At 46.7% G+C, this 26,912-nt stretch overlaps 1 protein-coding gene across 7 annotated transcripts in view; it reads left to right on the plus strand.

The window, feature by feature from the left end:
* Nucleotides 1–26,912, plus strand: part of LOC144772708 (uncharacterized) — a 1,708,106-nt gene that overhangs the window by 1,304,667 nt on the left and 376,527 nt on the right. For all 7 annotated transcript variants that reach the window (XM_078657210.1, XM_078657211.1, XM_078657206.1 and 4 more), the window contains one exon: nt 8,980–9,019. In XM_078657210.1, coding sequence (XP_078513336.1) covers nt 8,980–8,998 — 19 coding nt within the window. In that variant the 3' untranslated portion in view covers nt 8,999–9,019. The remainder of the gene's footprint in view (nt 1–8,979; nt 9,020–26,912) is intronic.

A 26,912-nucleotide genomic window follows, 5' to 3' on the forward strand; every position in this document is an offset into this window, starting at 1 on the left:
CTCTTGTAGACAAATAATATCATAACCACATGTGATGAAGTTATCCCAGAACGGGGTACATAATTTCGAAGCGATTCCCGCTATATTCCAAGTAACAATTATAAGGGAGTCAACGCAACTCGTACCTGTACGTTCGGGATTATTAGACAAAAGTGATGCTTCCTGCCTTACAATCGAACTAGCATTAACATTAACAATTGTTGCAGTTATATTGTCATTTATAACATTATCTGTAACATTGCCTATACATAGCACATTATTTGGCAATAATAGATGTGGCTCAGTTATAGTTTTTACACAACTTTCATTACCCGACTCCTTTTCCAATGTTAGTATATCACCCAATTCATTGCTACCAGAATGTTGGGTCAAAGATAAATCAGCCAGTCAGTCGTTCTCCTCAAGTGAGTTGAACAACTGAAATCTGTTAGAAGTTGGGACCAGGAAGTTGTCATATAGATTGGGGAGTAAAGGGGGACAGATGGGTACAACATTAGGGTACTTTATAAAAGCCGCTCTTGGATGTTGGAAGTTATGTGTAGTAATTTGTCTTCCTGCCAGGTTCCTGTAGAAATAGTCTAATGGGAACAGCGTGATGTTAAATTTGTGGCTTGATGGCATAGGTGCGTGTAAGATCGAATCTCTGGCCCATTCTGTGGTCCTAAAATGTATGATTATACAGTCCCCATCTATCTCCTTTTTATTTGGACCCACCCAACCTACCCTCTGTGTGGTTATAATCTCATCAGCTCCTCGTGTTGGAAAACCACAGTTTTTCACTAACCAATACAAGGTTTTATTTTTTAGGGTTTCTTGATTTTCAAATTGGTTGGGCAACAGCTTCGGGACATTCGCGAGTATTGCTACAAATGGTCTACAATCTGGTGGCAAATTAATAGTGGCTGGAATAACGTTATTAATATGACGCCTCGGTGCAGGTAGGCTCTGATTATTATATGCCGGGTCATTGATGTTTCTTTGACCCCCAACTACTTTTTGCCCACCCACTGTCTTAGGGGTGGTGAGTGTTGGCCTCTGCCTTCCACATGTAGAAAGCACCGGATTTGCAGCCACAATGGGCACTTTTAGGGTATGATTTACTGAATTTAATTTGTTTTTGCTCAGATTCCCAGGTTCTACATTAGTTATATGGGGTCCGGCTTGCGTGCCCAAATGTTCTAGGATATCCAAGTTGGCTATGCCCAATTTCTCCAGATTCTCTATTTTTTTACTTAGAGTTTCTAGAGTTACCACCACAGGTGCAATATACGTTTTTATCACTTCCTCGAAGCATGCTGTGAGTGCCTTGACATTTGTTGGAGATGGAGTTTCCAACTGTATATCACCCACTCTTTCATTGGTTTCTAAAGTTTGTATAACCCTCTTTTTTTTTCTTCTATATATTTTAAGCTGTTTATTGATTATTTTCCTCTTGCGACCTTGGGTAAACTTCCTTTTGGATGGTACAGACTCACAGTCAGTTTCACTATTTGACAAACTGATATCACTAATTTGTACAGTTGGAATGACAGTATTAGTATCACGACCATCCAGGTCCTTAATGTTTACGGGCATATCACTATGCGTTTGGGGCTGTGGCAATATACTAGCTGATAAGTCAGGTGTTATTGACAGTCTACATTCCCTAGTACAAGAAACAGTAGGTATTAAAGGTTGAAATACATCTGGTTGGCTTAAATCATACCTTGGCAAACCGGCAAATGATTCCAACAAAAGTGAATCATGGGACATAGTTGTTTCATTTGTAACGCTAACATGTGTATTCATAATTGCTGGTGTTTGACTTATTAGACACATACTCGCCGGTAGAGAGAGTCTTCTTTCCGTATTTTCGATAGCGTTAACAACCACTCCAATAGTTTGTTGCAACATCCTATCAATTGCAGTTAAAGTGGGTAGGGGAGTTGGCGCCAAAGTTTGTTTCCTTGTAGTTGAGCGTGTATGCATCGGTGTTTTCCTATCCGTCACTCTGCTCTTAATTTTACTTTTGGCTTCCATCAGGTCAACTGCAAAATGTTATATTTGGACGTCCATAAAATGCAGTGATTACCTTTGGAAAGCAGGGGATTGCAATAAGAAATAACAGGGGGGTAGCCCGGTCCGGTCTCCTGCGGTCTCCGAGGGCCTCAGAGGGCCCGCCCTTTGCCCGGGCTTGGCCCGGCGCGACCCGCGCGCGTCCTCGCGGGACGAGGGAGGAGTTCTCCCCTTATGCGCCTCCTGGCGCGACGCGCTGACGCTGGGGGAGGCGCTCTCACCTCAGGGCTGCTGGGGGTTGTAGTAGAGGGAGCTCCCGACCGGCAGGGCCAAGCCCGGCCAGCCGGAAGTGCTGGTTACAATGGCGCTGCAGCGGAGCAAAGCCCGGCCGCCACTTCCAACCCTGCAGATTCACACCACAGAAGGAGCCTCGGTGACCTGGAGGTAGGCTCACATACAGGAACTGCCTCAGAGACTCTTGTAAGAGAAGCAATTAAAATTAAAATAGAGTATTCAGATTGACCCAGAGAGCTTTATTTCCCTTAGGACATCTCGCTCCGGGAGGAGGCAGACTCTTGAGATAGCAAGCGCTTTGTTTAGCTGCCAGCAACATATGAAAAATTTTGCTAGCAGCTATTTCAGGACTCAGGACTTAGTCCTGTGTACTGAAGCTTAAAAAAACTAAAGATAAAATGCAGCAGGGTAGGGATACCCTGATCCCATGGAGGGGCCCCAAAATAAAACAATGAAAAATGCAGCGATTCTGGAAGACTCTCACAAGATCAACAATAAAAAGGGCATCCAGGCCTCATTTAAAAGCCTTATGCCCCCTGGAGCCTAATCCTGAAGCTAATTTCTTCTGGGGTGTGGAGGCTGCATGCCAGAGCCTTTAAAGTCCCCAGGGAGCCTACCCCAAGTCCAAAAACAGTTTTTGAATGGAAGCTATACCTTTCCCCCCCTCCCCGATCCACCAGGGACCCCAGGGTGCCTACCCCTGTATCTGACATTACTTTTTATAGTGGTCCCCATCCAGTGCCTCAAAAGGCCCTGGGGAGCCCACACCCAGGGTGAAATGTAAGAAAATGGGGAAGAGAGTGCAGGGCTCCCCTCTCTAAGCTTCGAGAGGCCCTGGGGAGCCCACCCCTGGGCCCCAACTTATGAAAATGGGGAGAGTGACTGCACTGCCTTTCACCCTAAGCCTGAAAAGGCCCAGGCAGCCCCCCCCCCCCCATGGGCCGATTTCTTTAAGGGAAAGGGAGCATGTAGCAGTAATTGGCCTGGCAGCCCCATGCCCCCAAGCCTGCTCACAGGCTGTGCCCCAAAGATACCGCACCAGGACATAATTCTTTCCCTGCCCACAGGTGCAGGTAGGGAAACCCGTGTTTGCTCTTGCTTGGCGGGATCATTCTTAAATCTCCCGGCGGAAGATTGAAAAATGCTCACTCCTGCTGGTAACAGACTTTTTATAGATTTTTTATAGGTTTTTATAGGTTCCCCATGCTGAAAAGGTCAGGGAGGGGAACTCCCGCAGCTCCAAACAACACTATGGTGGATGCCCTGGGTGGGTTCAAAGGCACCCAACTTTTACTGAGCCGGTGGGTGCTGCGTACACCCCTCTACCAATAAATAATGCATCCCAGGGGTTGGGGTCCCCAGGACTAGGCATGGGCGGATTTTGCGGATCCACGATCCGCGGATTTGCGGATTTACGGATCGTGGATCCGCAAAATCCGCGGATTTTGCGGATTTGCGGATATGCGGATTTCCAGCGACCATGTGTGTGTTACTAATACTATGCAATCGCCCCGAGGGGCGCAGGGGTCCCTTGGGTGAGCTGTCCATCATAGTGGGTCAATGGCGGGAAGACGGTGCACACCGCGAGTGTGTGGGCGGGGCTTCCATGCGAGTGCACATGCCTCTTGTGTGTATAAAAGGTCTGAGACCGATCAGAGCAGTAGATGAAGAGACAGAAGCTCCTGGTCACAGGAACAGCAAAGGGATTGCGCTCGTGAAAGTCAAGGATACAAAGGCCTCTATCCAGCATCACAGCTGATTTTCGACTGTAGATTTGGGAAGAAAGCACACCAAAGGGCATGGTGTTACTATTTTACGATGGCGCCGGCAAGCTGCCAGCGTCATCCTAAAATAGTTACTAAATTAGCTTCAACAGGAAGCTCTAATAGATAAAATATAGCAGGTGCTCGAGCACCTGCTTTATTTTATCTATTAGAGCTTCCTGTTGAAGCTAACTTAGTAACTATTTTAGGATGGCGCTGGCAGCTTGCCGGCGCCATCGTTAAATAGTTACAACAGGCCAGGCTTCAACTTTTGCCCCCGGATCCGCCGCTCGCGGATTTGCGAATTCTCGGTAAATTCGCGGGAGTTCGCGGATCGCGAATTTACCGAAAATTCGCAAAATCCGCGAGCGGAACGGATTTTGCGCTCATGCTTACCGAGGACCAAAACCAGCTTGAGCAGGCTATCTGCCTGCTAATAAATTATGCTGGGAGATGGGGTCCCCAGGATTAGAATTACCCCAAGGAGGGGGCGGTGAGTCCCAATTACCCAAAAACCCAATGCCGGGCCCTGGGTGATAGGGTCCCTAGGGCCAAAGTCAGTCTTGGGAGGGAGTCTGTGCACCACCTCCCCCTAAAAATGATGCCAAGCCCTGGCATATGGGATTCTCATAAAATCAGCCCAAGGAAGGAGGCCATGTACTCCTCCCCTCAAAAGAATGCAAGGCCCATGCATGCTCCCTACCCTTCATTTAAAAGAGTGGCTTTGGGGAATGAGTTCTGCGGAGCCTAAGATGGCTCAGGGATGGACCACATGCCATCAGTTTCTCAAAGCCTGGATACCCCCCAGGGTGATAAGCCATGCTCTACAAGTACTTTATTGATTGATTGATGACATCACCAATTATATATAGTCAGGCCTATAGCTGTTATTGTTGGCTTGTCACCCTAACCATCTCAGGCCTACTCTTTTGTCACTATAACCATCTCAAGCTTACAATGCTGAGCATGTACTTCCCAACAAAATATCCGGAAGGTATACCATAGTAAAATTACCAATACATTCAAAATTACAGTTAAAATGATATAGCTTAAAAATAATTAACATAGCGCAAATCATCCATACATATGTTTTTTCCAAATGAGCCACCAGCACAAATAGCCTTGCCTTCTATGGTACCTGTGAGATCTATTTTAATAAAATACCTGCCTACAGGCTTCAGCACAGTATATTAACAATCAACCTTTAAAAGTCTATTGCTTTTAACACATGCTTTTAACAATACGTAAGGGAGGCCTACCGATTTTGTAATAACATTTATTAGTAACAGGTAAAACTTGTGCAATTTAACATAACCTTTCTTTTAGATTTGGTGGTCTCTAGTTGGCAGAGGTAGGTACCTTTGTCCAAATAGGGACCCTTGCGTCTGGTCAGGGTAAGGGGGTACACTCCTAAAATAACCCCTGTTCACCCCCTTGGTAGCTTGGCACGAGCAGACAGGCTTATCTCAGACGCAGTGTATAAAGCATTTGGGAACACTACAGATGGACACCACACAAGTTGTAGTGTAAAAATAAGTATTTGTATATAGACTAAACACAAGATCACAAACGACAAAAATCCACAATACTGTCCTTTAAAATGGTAGAATTAACTTAGTTCTCTTAAGATGTAAAATGCGACACTTTGAGTTCAATGTACCTTTAGATGCGTAACGCTATACAACGAAAGTGTTGCAGGGAAGGTGATGCGTTGGTTCCTTACATGCAAGAACGGTGATGCGTCGGGTTCCTACTGATGCGTAGGGGATGTGTTAGTTCTTCTCGGCGTGGGGGGGTGATGTGTCGGTTTCTTACTGCGCTTCCGTGGCGATGTGGCCCGCATCCGGTGCCATGAAACAAAAATGGCGTCTTCTCCTTGATGCAACACGATGCGTGCATGCCTGACGGCGACTCAACGATTCTTCTGAGCCGTAACAGGCCCTGCGACACGAGTCCCGGTGATGCAGCGGCATCTGATGTCACGCGATCCTCTGCTCAGGCGAGGCGCTTCGGCAACGATGCGACAGCTGCAGTGGTGACACACTTTCCCAGCAATGCGACAATGGCGGAGGCAGCGGTGACAAGGTTTTCCGATGATGCGGCGGCGTCTGGTGCAACGTTGATCCTCTTCTCCGGCGATGCGAGGCGCTTTCGAGTTGTGAAGCGGCAGCCGCAGTGACACGCTTCTTCTTCGTGAGTCACACTTCCAGCTCCTTGCGACAGGGACAACAGATAGTCTCTCCTCTTTGCCTAGTCAAAACCAATTCTGGTCAGTTCTGGAGCACTTTGTTGACAAGACTCCTTTCCTTTCACAGTGCAGGCCACGGACATCAGACACACCACAGGAGGTGGAGCCAGCATTGTGGAGGGAAGGCACATCCCCATTCAGGTCCCAGGTACAAATCCTCTCTCCCATATGCATTCAGATCTCTCTATTCAGCCCTGTGCTCACCCTCTCCTGGAATCCCCCAGCCCCTGTCACTCAAACTCCAGACAAGGAATACACAACTTAGCAGAGGCCGGCTTGGATGGTTAGACAAGAAAATACCTACTTTCTAAAAGTGGTATTTTCAAACACAGAATGTTAAAACCAACTTCACTAGTTCAGGCATACTAAACTCGAATTTCTACCTAGTTCCATGAGTCAGTTAGGATTATAAGATGTAATAATCAAAACTGCTCATTCTGGCCTATGGGGAACAGGTAGCCTTTCAATAGTGAAAAACGAAAATGGCTGTAATTCACTATTAGGACACGCCACACACACCAGGACATGTCCTAACTTATACCTACAATGCATCCTGCCCCTGGGCCTACCATAGGGTTGACTAATATTGAGAAAAGGGAAGGTTTAGGGACTGACAAGTGGGTGCACTTGCCTTGTCAACATGGCAGTACCAGACTGCACACAGGCTCGCAAATAGAAGACCTGAGACACACTTTTACAGGCTGCTTCTGGGGGTGGCACAACCAGTGCTGCAAGCCCACCAGCAGCATTTGGTTTACAAGCCCTGGGCACACTCAGTGCACTGTACTAGGGTCTGACAAGTAAACCAAACCAGCCAATCATCGAGTCACTAATCCATACATCAATTTACCATAGGGAGCACTTGCACTGTGGCACTGGATAGCAGTGGCACAGTGCCCAAAGCATTAATAACCAGCAAAAACACATGAGACAACAGCAAAAAATGGAAGGGAGACCCACGCCAAGGTGCCAGGTCTAACACATTCCCAATGAACCGATGAGCCCTATAGCTTTTACCATTATCTCCTTAACCATATATCCAACACAGACCTATCCATTGAACTACACAGAAACTGCCAATTATCAAGCACAATGTTATGAAATTACAATTTTCTAATGCATTTTTGTTTTATAGTGTGAACTTGACCAGAAGATATTTGAGTGCATTACATTAGCATCAGTTACATTACACTAGGTCACGCTCATTTTTAAGGCAATGGGATATTAAGAGATGTGTTCAGAATCACAGGATGTTGAAGCAACACCAAGACTCGAACTTGCTTCCCAGTTCTAAAGACAGCAGCTGTAGCCAAAAGGCAAAATCATCCATATTGTTTGCAAACTGAAATACACCCTCTCATCCTCAATACAGTTTGCAAAAGATACACAACCCTCTCTACAGGGACTAGCAAGACTCACCGCAGTGAACAATATACAAACCTCTTTATAGGGCCTGAATAATCATAGTTTTGTTAGAGTGGGTGTCCAACACCAAAACCCTTGCCCACTACAGAAATCTGTGCGGTAATATAAAACAAAATACCTGTCCACAGCCTGTTTTATGATGTGGTAACAACCCACTGTTAAAAGGTCTACTGGTTTGAATAAATCCTTCACACACTCAAAAAGCTAGGCTTACTGCCTTTGTTGTAATTTGTCATGTAAGTCGATAAAGCCTGTAGCATCAGACGTAACATTTCCCAGTGGACCAATCAGGCCTATAGGTTGTCACCATATCAACTCAGGCCTACGGAGTGAAAATTTTCCCGCAAGGCCACACGTAGACACAGTCATAAAAATAAAAAGGTATACATGATTACAGTTGGTTAAGCAAACACTATGTCTCCAAAAATGGCCTAACATGTATTCCCACAGAACAAATCTTCTGCATGCACAGTTTGTCATTGGTAACAACCCACACCAAAATATTTTCCTTCTAGAGTAATCTGTAAGATTCCATGTAATAACATCTTTCCTAGCAGGCTTTCATACAGAGTAATAGCAACCCACTGTTGAATGAGTGGATGTTCACATATACTTTTCACAATAAATACCCCTGGCCTGCTGCCTTTATCACATGTCATAACAGATCAGGCTTATAGTCATGATCATTGACTTGCCACCATAACCAAATGAAACCTCCTGTATTGAGTATAGGCATTTAGATCACTGAAAGCTTCATCATCTATCCAGGGAGAGCTGTGCACGCTGTTGCCACTACCCTCTCGAGCCATACTCAGCAATATCCTTCAGTCAGCACCCTAGAAAATAAGCCCTTTTACCTTTGTGCTGTGTGTGTCTCTATTAAATGCATATCTATTCTATATGTTGTGCCCACACCATGCATTGCATTTGCATTTACAAGATCTATTTATGTTTATCGAGAATGCCATTTTCAACATTTTTATGGTTATTAATTTCCATCCCCTTACTGCTCATCTGTAATTGATAGGTCTGTTAATGCAACTCAGCTTTCATGCAACATTTTTAGCCAGTGGAATAGCCATCACTATAACATCAGGTGATGCTTGTGACGTACAGTAGATGGTACTCAGCTAAAAATGGGCCACAGAACGTGTTGAATTACTATTAATTACTATGCTAGAATATATACAAATTGCTGTCATAATACCCTACTGAAATAATTATGTACATTAATACGGTACTGTTTCTTTTCAGGCTGTGTTGCTTCTTATAAACTTCAGGTCGTGTGGCCGAGGTAAGAATGTATTTTTCACTTTTTCTGGTGCAATTTTAGAAGCAATTTCTAAGCCAAGTTTTTAAACACAGCAAGCAACAGTTAAAATATGTTCACCTTTTCTTTTCAGCTCGAGCCTAGGCTGTGTGTACGCTGTGTCTTTGAGATATGTTGTATATACTTTGTGGGCTTACAGCCTGCGCATTGCTTTTTATTTGTTTCTTTCAGAGTGCTTTAAAAATCCTTGCTTCCAAGTGGTTAATCTTTCCTATTTGTCTCTCCTTTTCATTGGTTGTTCACTCTAGTACTTGTAACCTTCCACTTGCCCATTTTAGCAAAGGTAAAAGGGAGTACCTTTTCCTTTGCACATGAGCGCTCAATCTTTTCTGTCGCTCCGACTTCCTCTTTAAACAGGGCTGTAATTCTTGTTCGCTTGACATCTGTTGTGCATTCAAAGATGAGATCAAATGTCAGACACTATTTTCGGGCAGGTCTTTAATTCTCTTTCTTGGTATTGAAAGTGATTGGATTTGGGGTGCCTCTTTTGACCTTTTTTGGTTCTCCTGCTGTTATGCCTTCGTTGTTTGCCATTGTTCTGATGCCTCTTCTCGACAAAATGCTGCCCAGGCGCCCCTCTTTTTGAGCAGCAGTTAGGTTGCTTGTCGGGATTACCTTTGGGGGCGGGCCCGTTGTGTGGGTTCTGTACCTACTTGGTTCTCTAATGTGTCTTGTTCGTGTCTTGGCTTTTGGTCCTGCCAGCGTGTGCTTTGTCTCGTTCGCAGCCTGGACCGACTGCTTTTACTGGGTGGCTGGTTTTTTAGGGAGGTGTTGATTGAGGCTCTGTCTTGCTCTGTTGTAGGCTCTTGGCTCTTTTGGCTTGTTGCAGGAGGTATCAGTTAAGGCTCTGGTTCGTTCGGCCCTTTGCTCTTTTGGCTTGGGCTGCGGGCGGGCTAGGTCGAGACACAAGCGCAAGCGCATGTTCATGCCCTGGTGTCCCCCTCCGGAGTTCGTGCTCGCTTCCTTGCCTTGGCTGTTGGGCGCGCTTCCGCATGCACCCCCACGTGCCCTTGGTGGCGAGTATGGCTCCTGTCCTTGCTTGCCCCCCTTCGTTAGGCTCTCTAGGGCTTGTGTTACCTCTCTGGTCGGACCTCTCTCAGCGTGTCTGTGTAGTGGTCGCCCTCTGTTGCTCCGTTGTTCCGCTTCCACCTCTCACACTTTTGCGTTCAAACTTGTTGTGTGAGCGCTGGGCTGCCGAGAGTGAAAGCAGTGCATAGAGTTTCCCTCAGCGCTTCCCTTTCCGCTCGGGCGTTTTCCGTTTCCGTCACTTGTTATTGACCTGATACGCGGCTTCCGGTGATGGCGGCGCCCATGCGTGAGGGTAGTTTCGCTTTCACCGGTTCCCTTTGGTTCGATGGAGTTCGTAAATGGTGAGAGAAACCAGCCCGTTTTCAAACTTGTTGTGTGAGCGCTGGGCTGCCGAGAGTGAAAACAGTGCAAACAGTGCAGAGAGTTTCCCTCAGCGCTTCCTTTCCCGCTTGGGCGTTTCCCGTTTCCATCACTGTTGTTGACCTGCTACGCGGCTTCCGGTGATGGTGACGCCCATGCGTGAGAGTAGTTTCGTTTTCACCGGTTCCCTTTGGTCCGATGGAGTCCTTAGACGGTGGGAGAAACCGGCCCGTTTGGAGCCCTCAGGCTGCTCCGCGACCCCCTCTGCGAGCCTTCCGGTGGGCCCTCTGCTCTTCCACCTGCCTCGATGTGCCTCCGTTCTCCGTCGCGCCTCTCTGCCTCTCCCTCTCCCGTTATCGTGCTCGGCAGGCTGATGTGCTTGAGAGTCCGCCGGGGGCGGGGGGCGCAGGCGCTTGGCTCACCTCCTCTCCTCCTCTCTGACTCGCTCGGTTCGGTGCCTGTAGTGGGTTCTCTCTTTCCTACCCTCTGGGCTCCATTTTGTCCTCCGTTCAATTACTGGGTCCCCGGGGCTTCGTGGTCTGATATCTCGGTTTTGCACTGTTCCTGTCGTGCGATTCTTCACTCCGCTTGTAGCCTCGCTCTTCCCATGCATAAATTCTGTTCTTTTAATCAGAACAAACTTGTTTGGCGGGTAGTTATGGCCGTAGTTGGCCTCAAGGGTGCGGAGCGAGTGGACTCAGACGACCATCCACATTGCCGTCCAAGCCACGCCCCGCTGAAAACAAAAAGCGAAACGGCGACCCTAGAGACTATCCTCAGGAAGATCAATGAAGGGAATGCAGTGGATAAGGAAACAAAACTAAAGATAGACAACATGCAACTAGAACTGGCGGCAATCAGGACCGACCTGCATAGCACCAATACTCGAATGGAAGCAGCAGAAGGCCGCATAAGCTCCGTGGAGGATGCAACTGCAGAGAACTCCAAAGTAATAGCAGAATGTCAAAAAGCCACGAAAGCCATACAAAGACAGCTAGCGGAGCAGGACGACAGGGCCAGAAGAGGCAACGTGAGGATCCTAGGGGTGCCGGAAGGAGCGGAGGATAAAGCGGGCTCTTGCGCAACCATGCTTGAAGACATGATCCCCAAGCTCACAGGCATCAATTTTGACAGGCGATTCGAAGGGAAACCAGCGACGGGGAAGGGGCCCAGACCAATAATATGCAACCCGCTGCGAACAACCCACACCGATGCCATTTTCGCATTTGCCAGGAGGAATCAGAACCTCACATGGGCAAGCAGCAAGATCGTGCTGACCCAAGACTACTCAAAACCAACGGTCGAGACCAGAAAAGGCTTCCGAGCCCTCAGAGAAGCCCTGCGCAAAAGAGGCATCAGTTTCAGCTTCGTCGGCCCGGCTGGCTTCAAGATTACAGACAAACTGAGAACAATGATATTTGAGAACCCGGAAGACCTGGGATGCTACATGCAAGGGCCATCGACAGAAGAGATGGATACAAAACCCCCAGGTGCAGCCAAGAGATGCGCTTCACCAGACGTGGCCGCACAATCGGAGTAAGGAACACCCGGAGCAACAGGACAACACGTCTACCTCAGGCAAGCAATCTCTCCCAAGTGACAATCGCCTACACGGACGAGAAACACCAAGCAAGCAGGACAGCTGAATTTTTGCCTTTGGTCACTGAGAGCACAGCGGCCCGCCAAATGCCACGTTTACATGCTCGTACGATTCTACCTCAATATTGAGAAAGACCATAGAAGATCGGGAATAACCAAGCAAAGAAGAATGACTGTACTTTCTCATGAATTTTATTCAGCACTCTACCATGAACAACGCATAAACTCTACCTCAGGGATGATGCGGAGCAAAGGAACTTTGTCGTTGCACTCCCACTCAGCAAGTAAGGGGGGAGGGGGGTACAGGGAGGGCAGGGGGGGAGGGGGGTGGGGAGCACATACATGGGGTTACTCTTCTTTTCTATCTCTACTACTCTATCTTTCAATTTTCCTCACTCTCAACTAGGAGAAACAAGCACAACAACCCACAAGCAAGCCAAGGATTAGGGAGAGACAGCCACAGGGAACCACAGATTTCGAGACCATACAGATCGCCAAATGCACCACACCATAAATGACACAAAACAACCATACCAACCTCTCAACTGATATCAAGATAGTATCCCTAAACGTCAAGGGTCTCAATAGCCCAGTGAAAAGAAGGAAAGTGCTAGAGTACCTGAGGAAACTTAAAAGCGACATCTATGTACTGCAAGAGACAAGACTAGAAGCCGATGACATAGAGCGCCTCAAGGCTAGCTGGATAGGCGAAGTATGGGGGTCAGCAGCACAGAACAAAAAGAACGGGGTAGTGACTTTCACAAGCAAGAAGTCAAAGCTAACACTGGTGAACACACAGGCAGACACCGAGGGTAGAATTCTAGTGACCAGCCTAAAGAGAGCCGGAGAAACTATACATGTGGCCAATATCTACGGCCCTAATACTGATGATAGGGCCTTCTGGGACAACGTAGGAGCACAACTACACACTCTACCACTAGGCGAGCTCCTTGTGGTCGCAGGAGACATGAACCAGGTCCTAGACCCAGCCATTGACAAGCACCCGCACAGACAGAGCCAAGCGTCACACAAGGGCAGCATCCTGAAAAACCTCTGCTCCCAACTCAGCCTCAAGGATCCGTGGCGCCTCCAAAACCCGGATGCCAGAGAATACACTTTCTACTCGAACCCACACAACTCATACAGCAGAATAGACCACATCCTCATATCAGACACACACACCCATCTCATAGACCACACGGAAATCGGCCCCCGAAGCATCTCAGATCACTCGCACATAAGCCTAACCCTATCAGGGAAACACAATGAGAAGCCAAGTCGCAGATGGCGCTTTGACGACAATCTGCTTACGGACACCTCAACTAGGGCAGAGATTGAAACAGCGATAAAAGAGTACCTGGCGATTAACGACACCCCAGAGATAGACAGGGACCTGCTATGGGATGCCTTAAAAGCCACCATCAGGGGGACAGTTATGACCATCAAAGGAAGGCTAAACAAAGACAGAAAACAAAAAGATTGCCGAACTGGAAAAAGAAATTAAAAACCTAGAGAACTGCCACATAGCTAACCTTGAAGATAGGAATACCCTCACAAGCCTAACTAAACGCAAGTACGAACTCAACAAAATCCTGAGTGAAAGAGCAGGCACTTGGATAAATAAATACAAAGCTATCAACCTATGCACAGCAAACAAAGCAGGGAAAAATCTGGCGTCCTACCTCAAGGGGAAACAGAAACAGCATTCGATAGAGGCCATCAAAGACAGAAATAATAAATCCCAGACTGCAAACGAGGAGATCCTGGAGGTCTTCAGAGACTTCTACGAGAAACTCTACACAAGGGATGAAACCCTACGAGATGATGGGGGCAAAGAACTCCTAGCACGCATATCCACACCAACGCTATCGGACAAGGAACGAGACATCCTTGACCTAAACATAACAGAGGACGAAATAGGGAGGGCCACAGCGAGTCTCAAAGATAACAAGGCACCAGGGCCAGACGGCTTCACGGCCGGCTTCTACAAGCAGTACCTACACATTCTCAGGCCCACAATGAAGGAGGTCTTCACGAAGTGCGTCCAGAATGGACGCATGACACCGTCCATGGTGGAAGCCAACATAATAGTAATACCGAAGGAAGGTAAGGACACAAACGAGGCAAAGAACTTTAGACCAATCTCACTTATTAACGTAGACTGTAAAATCTACGCCAAAATACTAGCAACCAGACTCAACGCACACCTACCCAAGCTCATACACTGTTCACAAGTAGGATACCTTAGGAACCGAATGTCCCACGACAACACAAGGCTGCTATGCCACATAATAAATCACTCCTCCAAGAGCAGCAACGCAGTGGTCATGATAGCCCTAGACGCTGAGAAAGCGTTTGACAGAGTGTCCTGGCCCTTCCTGGACCAGTGCATGCTGAAATTCGGGTTTGGACCCAACTATAGGAAGATGGTATTGGCCCTCTACAATGACCCCAAAGCACGAGTTGTAGTAAACGGAGGGACATCAGAACTACTCCATCTCGGCCGGGGGACCAGACAAGGGTGCCCACTCTCGCCAGCCCTGTTCCTGCTAGCGATAGAACCACTCCTAAACATGATCAGAGCTAATACAGACATAGCGGGGATACCAGTAGAGGGAGAAACGTTGAAGCTAAAGCTAGCGGCATATGCAGACGACGTGCTGATAATCACCGAAGACCCAGAGAAATCAATCAAGGCACTGATGGAAACGATAGAACAATATGCCCAGGTCTCGGGATACAAATTAAACAGGGACAAATCCGAGTGCAAACCTCTGAACGTCCACACCACTAAGACGGTTCTAGGCTCGTCCGGCCTGACATGGCAACAAAAACCCATCAGATACCTAGGCCTCCTCTTCGAGAGAGACCTTAGATCTACACTAGAACACAATGAACAAGCCACACTACACAAAATAAAGGAAAGAGTAGAGGGCTGGTCTCCCAAATTCACCACGTGGTGGGGGAGAGTGGAAACGATTAAAATGATGCTTACACCAATGGTGAATTACATGCTGAACATGCTGCCATTGACAAATACAGAAGACTTCCACAAGAGACTAGACAAAATGCTGAATACTTTTCTGTGGAGGGGGAAAAAGCCCAGAATAAGCCTAAAAAAGCTCAGGCTGACGAAAGACCTAGGCGGCCTAAATATAACGAACTTCAGAACATTCCAAAAAGCGTGCTTAGCCAGACAGGGACTACACTGGCTCACCCCGAGCCCAGAATATACCCCGGCGTGGCTAACACTTGAGCGAGGACTACTGAAAGGAATGAACCCTATCGCCCTACTTACTGCAACCCGACACCCAGCAATCAAAGAAAACCCCATCCTAAGCAGCACAAAGACAGCACTCCTAAGTATTGACAAACTAATGGGGATAAGCATAAAGAAAACCCAGTTCGAATCCATATGGTATAACCCTACAATAAAATACAGGGATAAGACTCTGAACATGCACTCATGGTACATGCACGGCATCACAACGGCCAGCAACCTACAGAAACAAGGCACAAACGTAACCTTCGACACACTCAAGGAAGAACATGACCTAGAGAGCATAGAATTGTACAACTTCCTGAAGATTAAGGTAGCAATAAGGAAGGCAAACCTGAACGGACTAACACCATCACTCATACAATATGCTACTAACCTTAACAAACTAGGACACCAAGTCGCACACCTCTACAAGGCCCTATGCCCAAAATCCACCACTCTTAAGGATAAAGTCAACACCTACTGGGGCACACTAGTGGGCAGAGTGCTGAGTGAGGAGGAGAGGGCTGAGCTATGGAGTTCCACATCCAGGAAAAAGGTTACGGCAACTTTAAACCAGACTAAATTCTGGCTCATACATAAGGCATACTGGACCCCCGCCCGCCTGTCATCCATGGGGATCCGTGACAGTGATTCCTGCTGGAATTGCAACAAAGAAAAGGGAGACCTCGCACACCTACTCTTCCACTGCTCCAAGGTTAGAATTTTCTGGAACACAATTGGTACACTAATAAAGGAGATCACAGGGGACACTATGCAACTAGACTTCCACAGCCTGGCACTGGGTTTCACATCCCCCTCAATAACAACCAAAGAAGACCGCGACCTCATCGATCTTCTGCTGACAGCAGCAGTCAAAACAGTTCTGTACAATTGGAAAGACACAGGGAAAGCCATGCCCAAAGCATGGCTCAACTGGGTCACTTTCTTACGAGGGGCGGACACCATCACAGCGAAACATTCACCCAAAACACACAGGCAGTCAAGTATGTGGGAGTCCCTAGACAATTACCTATCGTCGCACAAGCCCCCATAGGTAGCACAGCCAGACACCAAACCAGCAGCTGCCGAGTACCCCTGACCTCTTGATAGTGCACACACCAGAAACCCGCACTGCTCCTTTTTCTCTCCTCTCTCTCTATCTCTCCCGCATGCGGCCGGGGTGTGGGACCAAGAATGACAATCAATGCAACACGGGGGACGGAGGTCCAAACGACAAAGCCGTGCTCGAACGACTGGAAATCAGACTTACTCCAATAAGACTGAAAGCCGGAACGAAGCAGTCCCCGCCCCCCCCTGGGCGTGTCTCATTTTCTTTCTTCTTCTTTTTCTTTCTTTTTCTTCTTTTCTCCCCCCACCCATGTATATGTAATGCTCCATGTAAATATATATTTGTTCTACAATAAAAAATTACAGAAATCAAAAAAAAAGAAAGTGATTGAATTTTCCCCATCCCCAAACCTCTCCCGCTTCCCTGCTTGTCTAACAGCACCAAGCGCCAGGCTTCTTATAGTTGAAGTTCAGCCCAAGGGTTTTCCCCTTCCTCCAAACCCAGCCCACTTCTCTGCTTGTCTAACAGCACTGAGAGCCAGGTTTCATAAAGGCAAAGCTCAAACCAAGTATTTCCCCCATCCCCCAAACTCCTCCTGCTTGTCGAACAGCAGCGAGAGCCAGATTTCTTAAAGGCAAAGCTCAATCTAACACATATTTTTAGGCATTGCATAGCCCCCAAATAAACAATGCCATGACTATCAAGCCATTTTGTTTTCATGTGTAATTTACATAATTTTTCAACTTTACCAGCTAACAATCAGCACTCCCCACTCCCCCCCTCTCTTTACTCTCTCTGACACATTGCAAGTGGAAGAGTGGCTTGAGTTGCTGTGACTTGAGATTGTTTAGTTGTTCACAAAAAATGTCACTGAAAATAACATTGTGACCTGCTTGTTCTTTCCTCTCTGAGTGTGTCAACGGGAGAGAAAATTGTAGTTATCTGCAGAAAAGATGACTGAAGTTGGCCTTATTTTATTACCATTCTGTAAGATATCGTGGTACAAGACTCCTGTCTCCTTCCAGGCTGTGTATTTAGACCTGGCACCGTATGCAAAGTCGGATTACAGTGCACGTAACGTCACGTTACTGGGGTTAGGGTGAGGTGGTGAGCAGCAGCATGTTATCTCACCCCTGGCACAGGGAAGTGAGTTAATGTATGCCTGTAGTAGGAGCAGTGGAAAGAAAGCTAAACATGTAGTTGTTCACGGAGTTTGCCATTTGCTGTAGCAGTGGGTTTGCAGGGCGAGGAGGTTAACTGCATAGATTACACTCTGCTTGCCCTTGAGTTGTCTTTATTTTAAAGTAATGTTTCTGCACGTAACTCCCCTCACTGAAATCTGAAAAACCGACTTATGCTTCCCCTCGACCCCCTTTAGTATGCACACACCTGGAAGAAGTGAACCTTAATCAACCTCAAGGTGTGACGGGCCTGGCTCAGTCGCTGTTAATGATGCCTTCTCTCTATTGCATTTAGGAGCAGCAAGAAAAAAGATACGAACTTGCATTAAATTATAATGACCGATTTATTGTTTTTGCAGTTCCTAGATCCATTTAAGACAATAAAATATTCTCGGTAACCAGGTTAAGGAAATTAAAATCGTTACTAATGTGCTCCCACCAGAAGGATGTTATTCCTTTTTTTGTTTAATTCCTCATTCCTTCCCAGGACCACAGCTTTTATTTCCCATTTTGATTGACCTGGTGGACTCCAAGCCATTTCTACCAACAGGGCTGGTGCTGGGCATGGGCAGTGTGGGCCACTGCTTAGGGCCCTGCAATCAGCCCTCCAACTTGGGGCCTCACACCAATGCAACACAGTCATACCATGGCATGAAAGGTGCCACCGTGCAATTTCACTACCTTAGGGGGCCCCCTCTGCTGGCCTCACTGCTACGGTGTAGCAAGGAGAACCCGGAGGTGGGGGCAGCCGAATTGCAAGAAGGCACATTTCACAGTTTTGTCAGGCAATTAGGCCTCCTCCCCCAACCAAACAGAGGCACAGCGAGAGGACTTTTTTCCAGCTGTTTAGCTCCCTGGAAGTCTTAACCCTCTCTGGAGATAAGCAACCCTCACACCTTCAGCCCTTTATGAGCTGTTAAAGATGTGTTTTTGGTGGCTGAGAGGAAGGGGCTGCTGCTTCAGGAGCAGGGGGCAACTATTGAGATGCAGACAGCCCTGAATGGGTCAAGTCTATACAAATACTCGCACATTTCCCTTCTTTCCGGGCCCCCAAAAGTCCTAGAACCGGCCCTGTCTACTGAAACAAAAGCCTTTTTAACCTGAGTCTCGAGAGACCACCAAGGACTCCGGACCAGACTCTGTCATTCCACATCGCATTTAACAGTAGCAAGAATTTATGATGAAATGCCTAAAAAGGCAGTGTTGTGGGTATACATTGGTGCCAGGGTACTGTCACAACACAGACTGGCCCAAGGCAGTCCTTTCCCACTGATAACATTTTGAAGTCCTGCTTTGGTTCCTTCTTTCCTTTTAATGAACATTTAAACCATGCAATAGCAGGAAGATAAAAATGCACAAAGGGAAATCATTTCACGCAGTGAAGACCTATGGCGGAAAGAAGAAGTGCAAGGAAAACTAAAAAGATCTGAGTGTGGTGGCAGTACCTTAACTCTTCAGTCACAGTGAAAGTTGCACTTTGCTTGTTTTCAAGCCGTGTTGCAAATCATATGACCCTTGGGCAGTAAGTCGAGACACCCTCACCAGCCTGTCAGGATAGTGTGGGTCGAGATACTTGGATATCCTCTGTGTGGCATATGCATGTGTGTGATTACAAAATAAATCTACAGAACACTACAATACATTGGTGTGTTGATGCATGTACTGTCTGTGAATGTAAATTCAAATGCCACAACTCGGAGTGGTAACTGGTGAACTTCCACTCGCATCTTTCTGATGCAGGCAAAATGATTACTGTTCAGTTGAGGAACTTTAGCCTGTCAAAAATAGCAATACTGCTGTGGCGAAGCCTCTTTAATAAGCAGATTTTAATTGATGCCAGAAAGGTTTATGTTGGTGTTCCTTGGCCTCTCTGCAGTCTTTAAATCCCTAACTTCTGCTCTGTCATTTGATAAAGACTGAGTAATAACTACACACCGTACGTGTTTCTGATCTTCGTAATAAGACATATTCAAGTGTCTATCAGAATACTCATCTCTTTCAATAGGAGTGCACTGTGGGGTAACCCAGGGCAGTTTTCCCTGCACCACTGCTGTTTATTGTAAACTGGTGTCCCCATTTTATTCTCCTGAGAGATTAGTGTAATATGTAATAATATGTAATGTAAAAGAAAATATGTTTTAACACAGTTAAAACATATTTTCAAAGCAATAGGTTAGGCTTATTGTCTATGCCAATGCTTGTTCCATCTGCCTCCTTGTTTTTCTGCCAACATTGGTTGCCTGGTACTCTCTTCCAAGATCATGCATGTTAATGAATATCCCCAGATGGGGAACAAAGAACTACTTTCTTATAAACAGGGTTCACAATCATAGGTACTTTAATTCAGTTAATGAGCATCTGGGCATTTCCTTAAAAGGAGCCAGTAGCTTAGACACAGAGAAAACAAATGCTTGATTCAAATATGTGTTGTTCAAGTAGGTGCAATTATCTTCCAGTTTGATAAGAGTTAACCATGCCTATCAGAGACAATGTTTGTTTTGTAAATCAATCCCTAAATCCCACCCTCAAGGTCAGCTTAAATCATTATGTGAGATACACTGGACTGGTAATCAGCCTGGGCGCATTAAAGGAGCAGAGGCCTATTTTGGTCTGGCCTTTGAAACAGCTTTAGATGTCTCCTCAGACTATTGTTTGAGATATGGTCTTCTTGTCAGTCCTCTTCAGCCATTGGTGTGGTCAATTTTCATTCACCCTTAGCTTCCACCCACCACAGTATGCATCATGAGGTACAGGCTCAGCCCCTAGCTTTGATCTCTGTGAGTGATGACATATTTCCTGTGAAGGTTACCAAATCGCCCCAGAAAAGAAGTGCATTACTGACCCATGCCATGTTTACTGGGACAGTATATTTTTTTCATTTTTGTTTTATATTGTGTGGATTAGACATTGTGACTTTTTCAGCCAGGTACTAATTGTATGCAAGCCAAAAAGCTCCACCCTGGCGAATAGCTCCATCTGGTCACTCCACTGACTACGCGGTTTCTAAGGAATAAAGGTGATTGCAGGGCTGTAGACAGGGAATTTTTAGTTTTGTGGGGAATGGCCCCCAAAGATGCAATGTAATGTAATGGTATATTTATATAGCGCGGCTATCACTCCGAGGAGCATCTTGGCGCTGAGGAATGGGTCCCCGCTGGAAAGGAGGTGGTTACTGCAAGATGGTATGGAAGGGGATCAAATCAGCTTTTTGCATAGAGTGTCGGGAGCACTGTAGATCCAAGTTTTTAGTGCCTTCCTAAACAGGGACTCTGATGTAATTTGGCGTAGTTTTGCTTTAAGCCTAAAACCATCAGCAATTTTCCTCCCTTTGAAACCAATCTGAAGGCAGGTATTTTTAGCAGATTGGAAAATCAAAAGGAATCAACAAGTGATTCTGTAGTATTGATGACTGCGGTTATAATGTGTTTTTTTTCTTAAGGAATTTTCTGCAATTAGCTATTTAACGAGGGAAAAATACTGCACAGCTGCTTTCTAAATATAAAAAGGAGCTACATTCTATGATCAATGCAAAATGTGGATTTTTGTATCATGGTGTAATTCTTGCTCTCAACACCATAGTGTTCTACGTACAATAATCTCATTCTTAATAAAATTATCATCTGCATTATCATCTGAAAATTATCTGTGTCGTTATATTAAATAACTGACAATATTTGCACCCATATGTCTCCTGTACCAAGCACCCCATGCTTCTGGAAAAATCTCAATGTCCGCTTTCAAGATAGCTGCTAAATGTTTGGTCAGGGACCACCATTTCCACCCCAGTGACTACCTGTGTGTGGAGGTGAGAATGTTGAGATCGATGATCTATCAACCTAAACACTAAGGGCCTTATTACGAGTTTGGCGGTCTCATGGACCACTGTACAACACACATATGAGACGGACCTCAACAATGGGTCAATGGCATATCTCGTATCACTCATATGTGTCCATCCGACACACATGCTATAGAAATGCGCGCACCAGCAACAATATATTTGTAGAAAGTACTCACCACCGCCGCAGAATCCCTGCATTCACACCATCGGGTCCGTGGTCAACCTGTAATACGGCAGTATTTGAACCGCCAGCAATGTGGCCCTGGTGGGGGCCAATGCGGTTTTTAGGTGGTCGGACCATCCAACCCGTAATAAGGCCCAAAGTATAGACTACTTACTATGCCTACTGTGGACACAACCAAGTACTCACATCTCTTTCAGATGCACAGTAAACACGGCAGTTCCCTGCTATGTGTACATTATGCAGACCTGTGATACAAGTACACTATGGAGGCCTTTGAAATATGCATGTTACGCCTACATAAACCCTGATGAGCCCTACATTCCATGTGTACATTTAAGACATGCATAATTTATGTGTATAGACTCAGGGCTGTAATATGTGCACAGCGCATAACATATTCTACTGTAGAAAAGAATCATACTAATGATTTAAAAAAAAAACATAAAACAGTTATTTAGTAAATCAAGGGAGGAGGTTTTGCTTCTGACAGGCATATTGGAGTGAAGTACTACATTTATCTACAGTTCTCCATACAGAACTCACGCTTTCTGGCCTCATCATGTATATCCAGATTCCTTTTTTGCTCTCTAAAAAGCTAATTTTACTGGAGGCTGAATTTTGCTTAGCTTTTAATTTATGACTATTCATCTTAACTCGCTGGCCTTTGAATCTAGAAAAGATATTAAAGCTTTCTAAAGCAGAGATTACCTTATCTTGAAATAACTACTGGATGTTGTGGTGTCTTTCAGGCACCCTTTTGCTGTATCTAAATGTGCTTCTTGTAAATATACTTTTGGCCACTCTTCCTACTGTAGGTTTTGATTGGTCATGTGAGCAATTAAATAATTTCATACAGACTAGCCAGATTAGCCAATTCAGATTCTGAGTGACTGCACTATCTGTATTTGCCCAGCTAATTGTTATGCACTGAATGGCAGTTTTCCAGGCTGACCCAGCTGGTGCTTTGAGTATAGGCATCAGAGAAAATGAGGCTGCTGTATGAAACATGCACAACTCATGATTTTCCAAGTCCTATTGCCTGATTTTTTCCATTTTCCTTCAGATGCAGGGCACCATGGATACACATAATCCTTACCAGTAATGGGAAAAGGGCGCAATGCATCTGGAAAGGCGGAGACATTTTGTTCAGGAAAACTGCAGTAGTGAGGAAATGCAGGGAAAGAGAATTGGGGTCAGTATGGGAAGCGGCTGGGGTATGTGCTGGAAGAAGGGGAGATTGATTTTGACCAAGAAAGCTGAAAGAGTGGAAATAGGGATCTGTAGATAAGGAGAATAGCTGGGTGTGGAAAGAGAAATAAACGGAGAAGCTAAGAAGTCAAGGATGGTTAGAGGAGGGGAATTAAGAAAAGAACAGGCTTGGTGCAAGGAGACTGTGAGTTGAGACAAGATAAAAGAGAAGGGTGTGGTGGGCTGGGTTGTAATAAACAGAAGCCAGTGGAAGAGTGAGTGGATTGGAAATATGAGGAAGGAAAAAAGAACACATATCTTCAGATGAGGCAAGCAGAAAGGTGTAAGGGAAAGCCTGAAGTGAGAGAGCAGATTATTTAGAAAGGGAAGATGCTGGGAGGGGGTTGGTGGGAGGGGAGGCAGGCAAACAAGGAGCAGGAAAGCAGGAGAATGGAAAGATAATGACCAGTTAGTGAAAGAGAACATTGGAGAGCCAGGTAAGGTGTCAGGGGATGGGTATTAAGGGCAAGCGGAGATGCTAGGTGCCAGGAGGAAGAGGGCAGGCTAGTATGACCTGGAGATATTGCGAGGAAATGTTAAGGGCATACATTGGAAGTGATAGCGATTGGTTTAGAAGAAGACAGTGAAAGAGACCAACTGACTGAAGTTAAACACCATCATGAGGGAAATTGTGATCTTCAGTAAGAGTACTTCACCATAGGAATCCACCTTTCTGATAGATACATCTGCCAGTGGATTCCTCACCTTGTGAATAACCCCCTGCGTCAGCAACGCTCGGAAAACTCTTTTGTAGCACGCCGGCGTGGACGATGTCACAGGAGCACGGCATCGCGCACTACTCCGGCTGACATCACCGACTCCTTATTAGGCCTACGTCGGCATGATGACTACAGTTCCCTTTTTTCAGCGTCATCGACGCTAACGTTTTTTTTAGGATCTCTTGTGTTGCGGATAGTAACTTTGTTGCTATTTGTGTGTTATTGTATCTCGAGCCACTGTCTTTCGCCGAAGATGTCGTCGAAGAAGACAGGGTTTAAGCAGTGAGGTTCGTGTGCCAGGATGATGTCCATAACCGACCCGCATGATGATTGCTTGTGGTGTCTGGGCTCGGACCACGATGTCGGAGGCTGTGGTTCCTGTTCCAAAATGAACCCGAAGGCTCTACGTGAGCGAGAGGCTAAACTCCTTCTTGCCAAGGCAAAAGGAAAGGATGCCAAGAGGTCCTCGAGGTCAAGATCCCGACGCTCGAGGTCAAAGCCGAAGTCGAGATCGAGGTCGAAGACGAGATCGAGATCGAGGTCGATGTCCCGATCGGAGTCGGCGTTGAAGTCGGCTTCGGGTCATGCTTCGGGATCTTCGAAGAAAAAACATAAGAGGAAGAAGCATAGCTTGAGGCATCATTCCGGCGGGGAGTCAGATTCGAAGAAGAGGTCTTCATCTCGTAAGCATCATAAGGACTTCATGTCTCCATCACCATCTCGTGAGCATGAAGGTGAAGCCTCACCTTTTCAGTCCCGAGGGCCATCTCCGGATCCGGAACCGAATCTGACTCTGGATCCGTGTCAGTCTTCTGCGCATGAGAAGGATGATGTTGAAGATCCTCAGGCTCCAGCGTCTCCGGTGCATCACCCAGAAGAACAGGAGGGTCAAGTAGGAAAAGTTCCGGTGTAGCCTCCTTTGGGGCAGCCAGTGGGATCGTACCCTCCTTTTCCTGGTCCTGGACAGGACCCCTCGCATTTCCTTAGTGCAATTTATGGCGTGTATGCCAGGGCAATGTACCCCACTGGTGCACCGGCTGGTCCCATGGGTCCATTATCTTACAACTTGGGCGTTCCTCAAGCTTACGCCCCGGCGCCTTTTCTGCCGTTTTTACCGATGCCATATCCACTATGGCTTGGTTCGGCGCCGTCGAGGTCATCGACTCCGCACACGGCTTCGCCGACTCCGGAGCGACCTCTGGATCGGATTCGAGATTCGACACCTGTTCCAGCTTCCCATCCTCAGGCTGTTCCAGCTCCTCACTCGACGCCGGCCCCGACTCCGTCTGAGTCGCTACCGGATCCGACGACTTTGGTTCAGTTGGAGTGGTCGAGGCGTAGAGCACAGCGTCTCATGAAAGAGAAGGAGTAGGAGGATCCAGAAGTAGAGGAAGGAGAACTTCAGGATCAGGAAGATTATTTTGAGGATCTGCATAGTGCAAGTGGTTTGGAATTTTCACCAGAGTGGAGGTTGCCTGCAGTTTCTGATGCACCCTCTAAGGATGTGGCTCCATACCATGTTGTGATTAAAAAGGCTGCAGAACTGCTGAACTTGACTTTGCCTTCTGTAGAGTTTAAATCTAACATCCTTACTGAGGTTCTACATTCACCTTCTTCTGTTGTTGAGCCGACTCTCCAGTTCACTGAGGCTCTTACTGAACCAATAATGGAAGTCTGGAAAAAGCCTATGGCAGTTCGGGCTGGACTGTTCCCATAAGGCACAGGGTCAGACTGATTTGCATATAGCCATGTCTGAACTGGGGTGGCTGAGTGAACTAAAGAATGGTGATGGATTAAACCCAGATCAGTTGACTGGGGGTGAGTGTTTGATTTGTTCAAACGCTCCGTCCATCATCCCCTTTTGTATCGCTTTGTTCGCCCCAAGTGTGGCAGGGTATGCTCAGACGTGAGTCCCTTGTTCACTTGGCCACTGGATTCAAGATAGCCTGGCTGATGAGGATTATGAATCCGAAACCGGTCCCAGGATGCTTGTTTCCGGTCCAGGGAAGACATGGCTTGGCAGTTCGGGCTGGACTGTTCCCATAAGGCACAGGGTCAGACTGATTTGCATATAGCTATGTCTGAACTGGGGTGGCTGAGTGAACTAAAGAATGGTGATGGATTAAACCCAGATCAGTTGACTGAGGGTGAGTGTTTGATTTGTTCAAACGCTCCGTCCATCATCCCCTTTTGTATCGCTTTGTTCGCCCCAAGTGTGGCAGGGTATGCTCAGACGTGAGTCCCTTGTTCACTTGGCCACTGGATTCAAGATAGCCTGGCTGATGAGGATTATGAATCCGAAACCGGTCCCAGGATGCTTGTTTCCGGTCCAGGGAAGACATGGCTTGGCAGTTCGGGCTGGACTGTTCCCATAAGGCACAGGGTCAGACTGATTTGCATATAGCCATGTCTGAACTGGGGTGGCTGAGTGAACTAAAGAATGGTGATGGATTAAACCCAGATCAGTTGACTGGGGGTGAGTGTTTGATTTGTTCAAACGCTCCGTCCATCATCCCCTTTTGTATCGCTTTGTTCGCCCCAAGTGTGGCAGGGTATGCTCAGACGTGAGTCCCTTGTTCACTTGGCCAGTGGATTCAAGATAGCCTGGCTGATGAGGATTATGAATCCGAAACCGGTCCCAGGATGCTTGTTTCCGGTCCAGGGAAGACATGGCTTGGCAGTTCGGGCTGGACTGTTCCCATAAGGCACAGGGTCAGACTGATTTGCATATAGCCATGTCTGAACTGGGGTGGCTGAGTGAACTAAAGAATGGTGATGGATTAAACCCAGATCAGTTGACTGGGGGTGAGTGTTTGATTTGTTCAAACGCTCCGTCCATCATCCCCTTTTGTATCGCTTTGTTCGCCCCAAGTGTGGCAGGGTATGCTCAGACGTGAGTCCCTTGTTCACTTGGCCACTGGATTCAAGATAGCCTGGCTGATGAGGATTATGGATCCGAAACCGGTCCCAGGATGCTTGTTTCCGGTCCAGGGAAGACATGGCTTGGCAGTTCGGGCTGGACTGTTCCCATAAGGCACAGGGTCAGACTGATTTGCATATAGCCATGTCTGAACTGGGGTGGCTGAGTGAACTAAAGAATGGTGATGGATTAAACCCAGATCAGTTGACTGGGGGTGAGTGTTTGATTTGTTCAAACGCTCTGTCCATCATCCCCTTTTGTATCGCTTTGTTCGCCCCAAGTGTGGCAGGGTATGCTCAGACGTGAGTCCCTTGTTCACTTGGCCACTGGATTCAAGATAGCCTGGCTGATGAGGATTATGAATCCGAAACCGGTCCGAGGATGCTTGTTTCCGGTCCAGGGAAGACATGGCTTGGCAGTTCGGGCTGGACTGTTCCCATAAGGC

This window comes from Lissotriton helveticus, chromosome 8 (assembly GCF_964261635.1).
Source record: "Lissotriton helveticus chromosome 8, aLisHel1.1, whole genome shotgun sequence".
Lineage (NCBI taxonomy): Eukaryota > Metazoa > Chordata > Amphibia > Caudata > Salamandridae > Lissotriton > Lissotriton helveticus.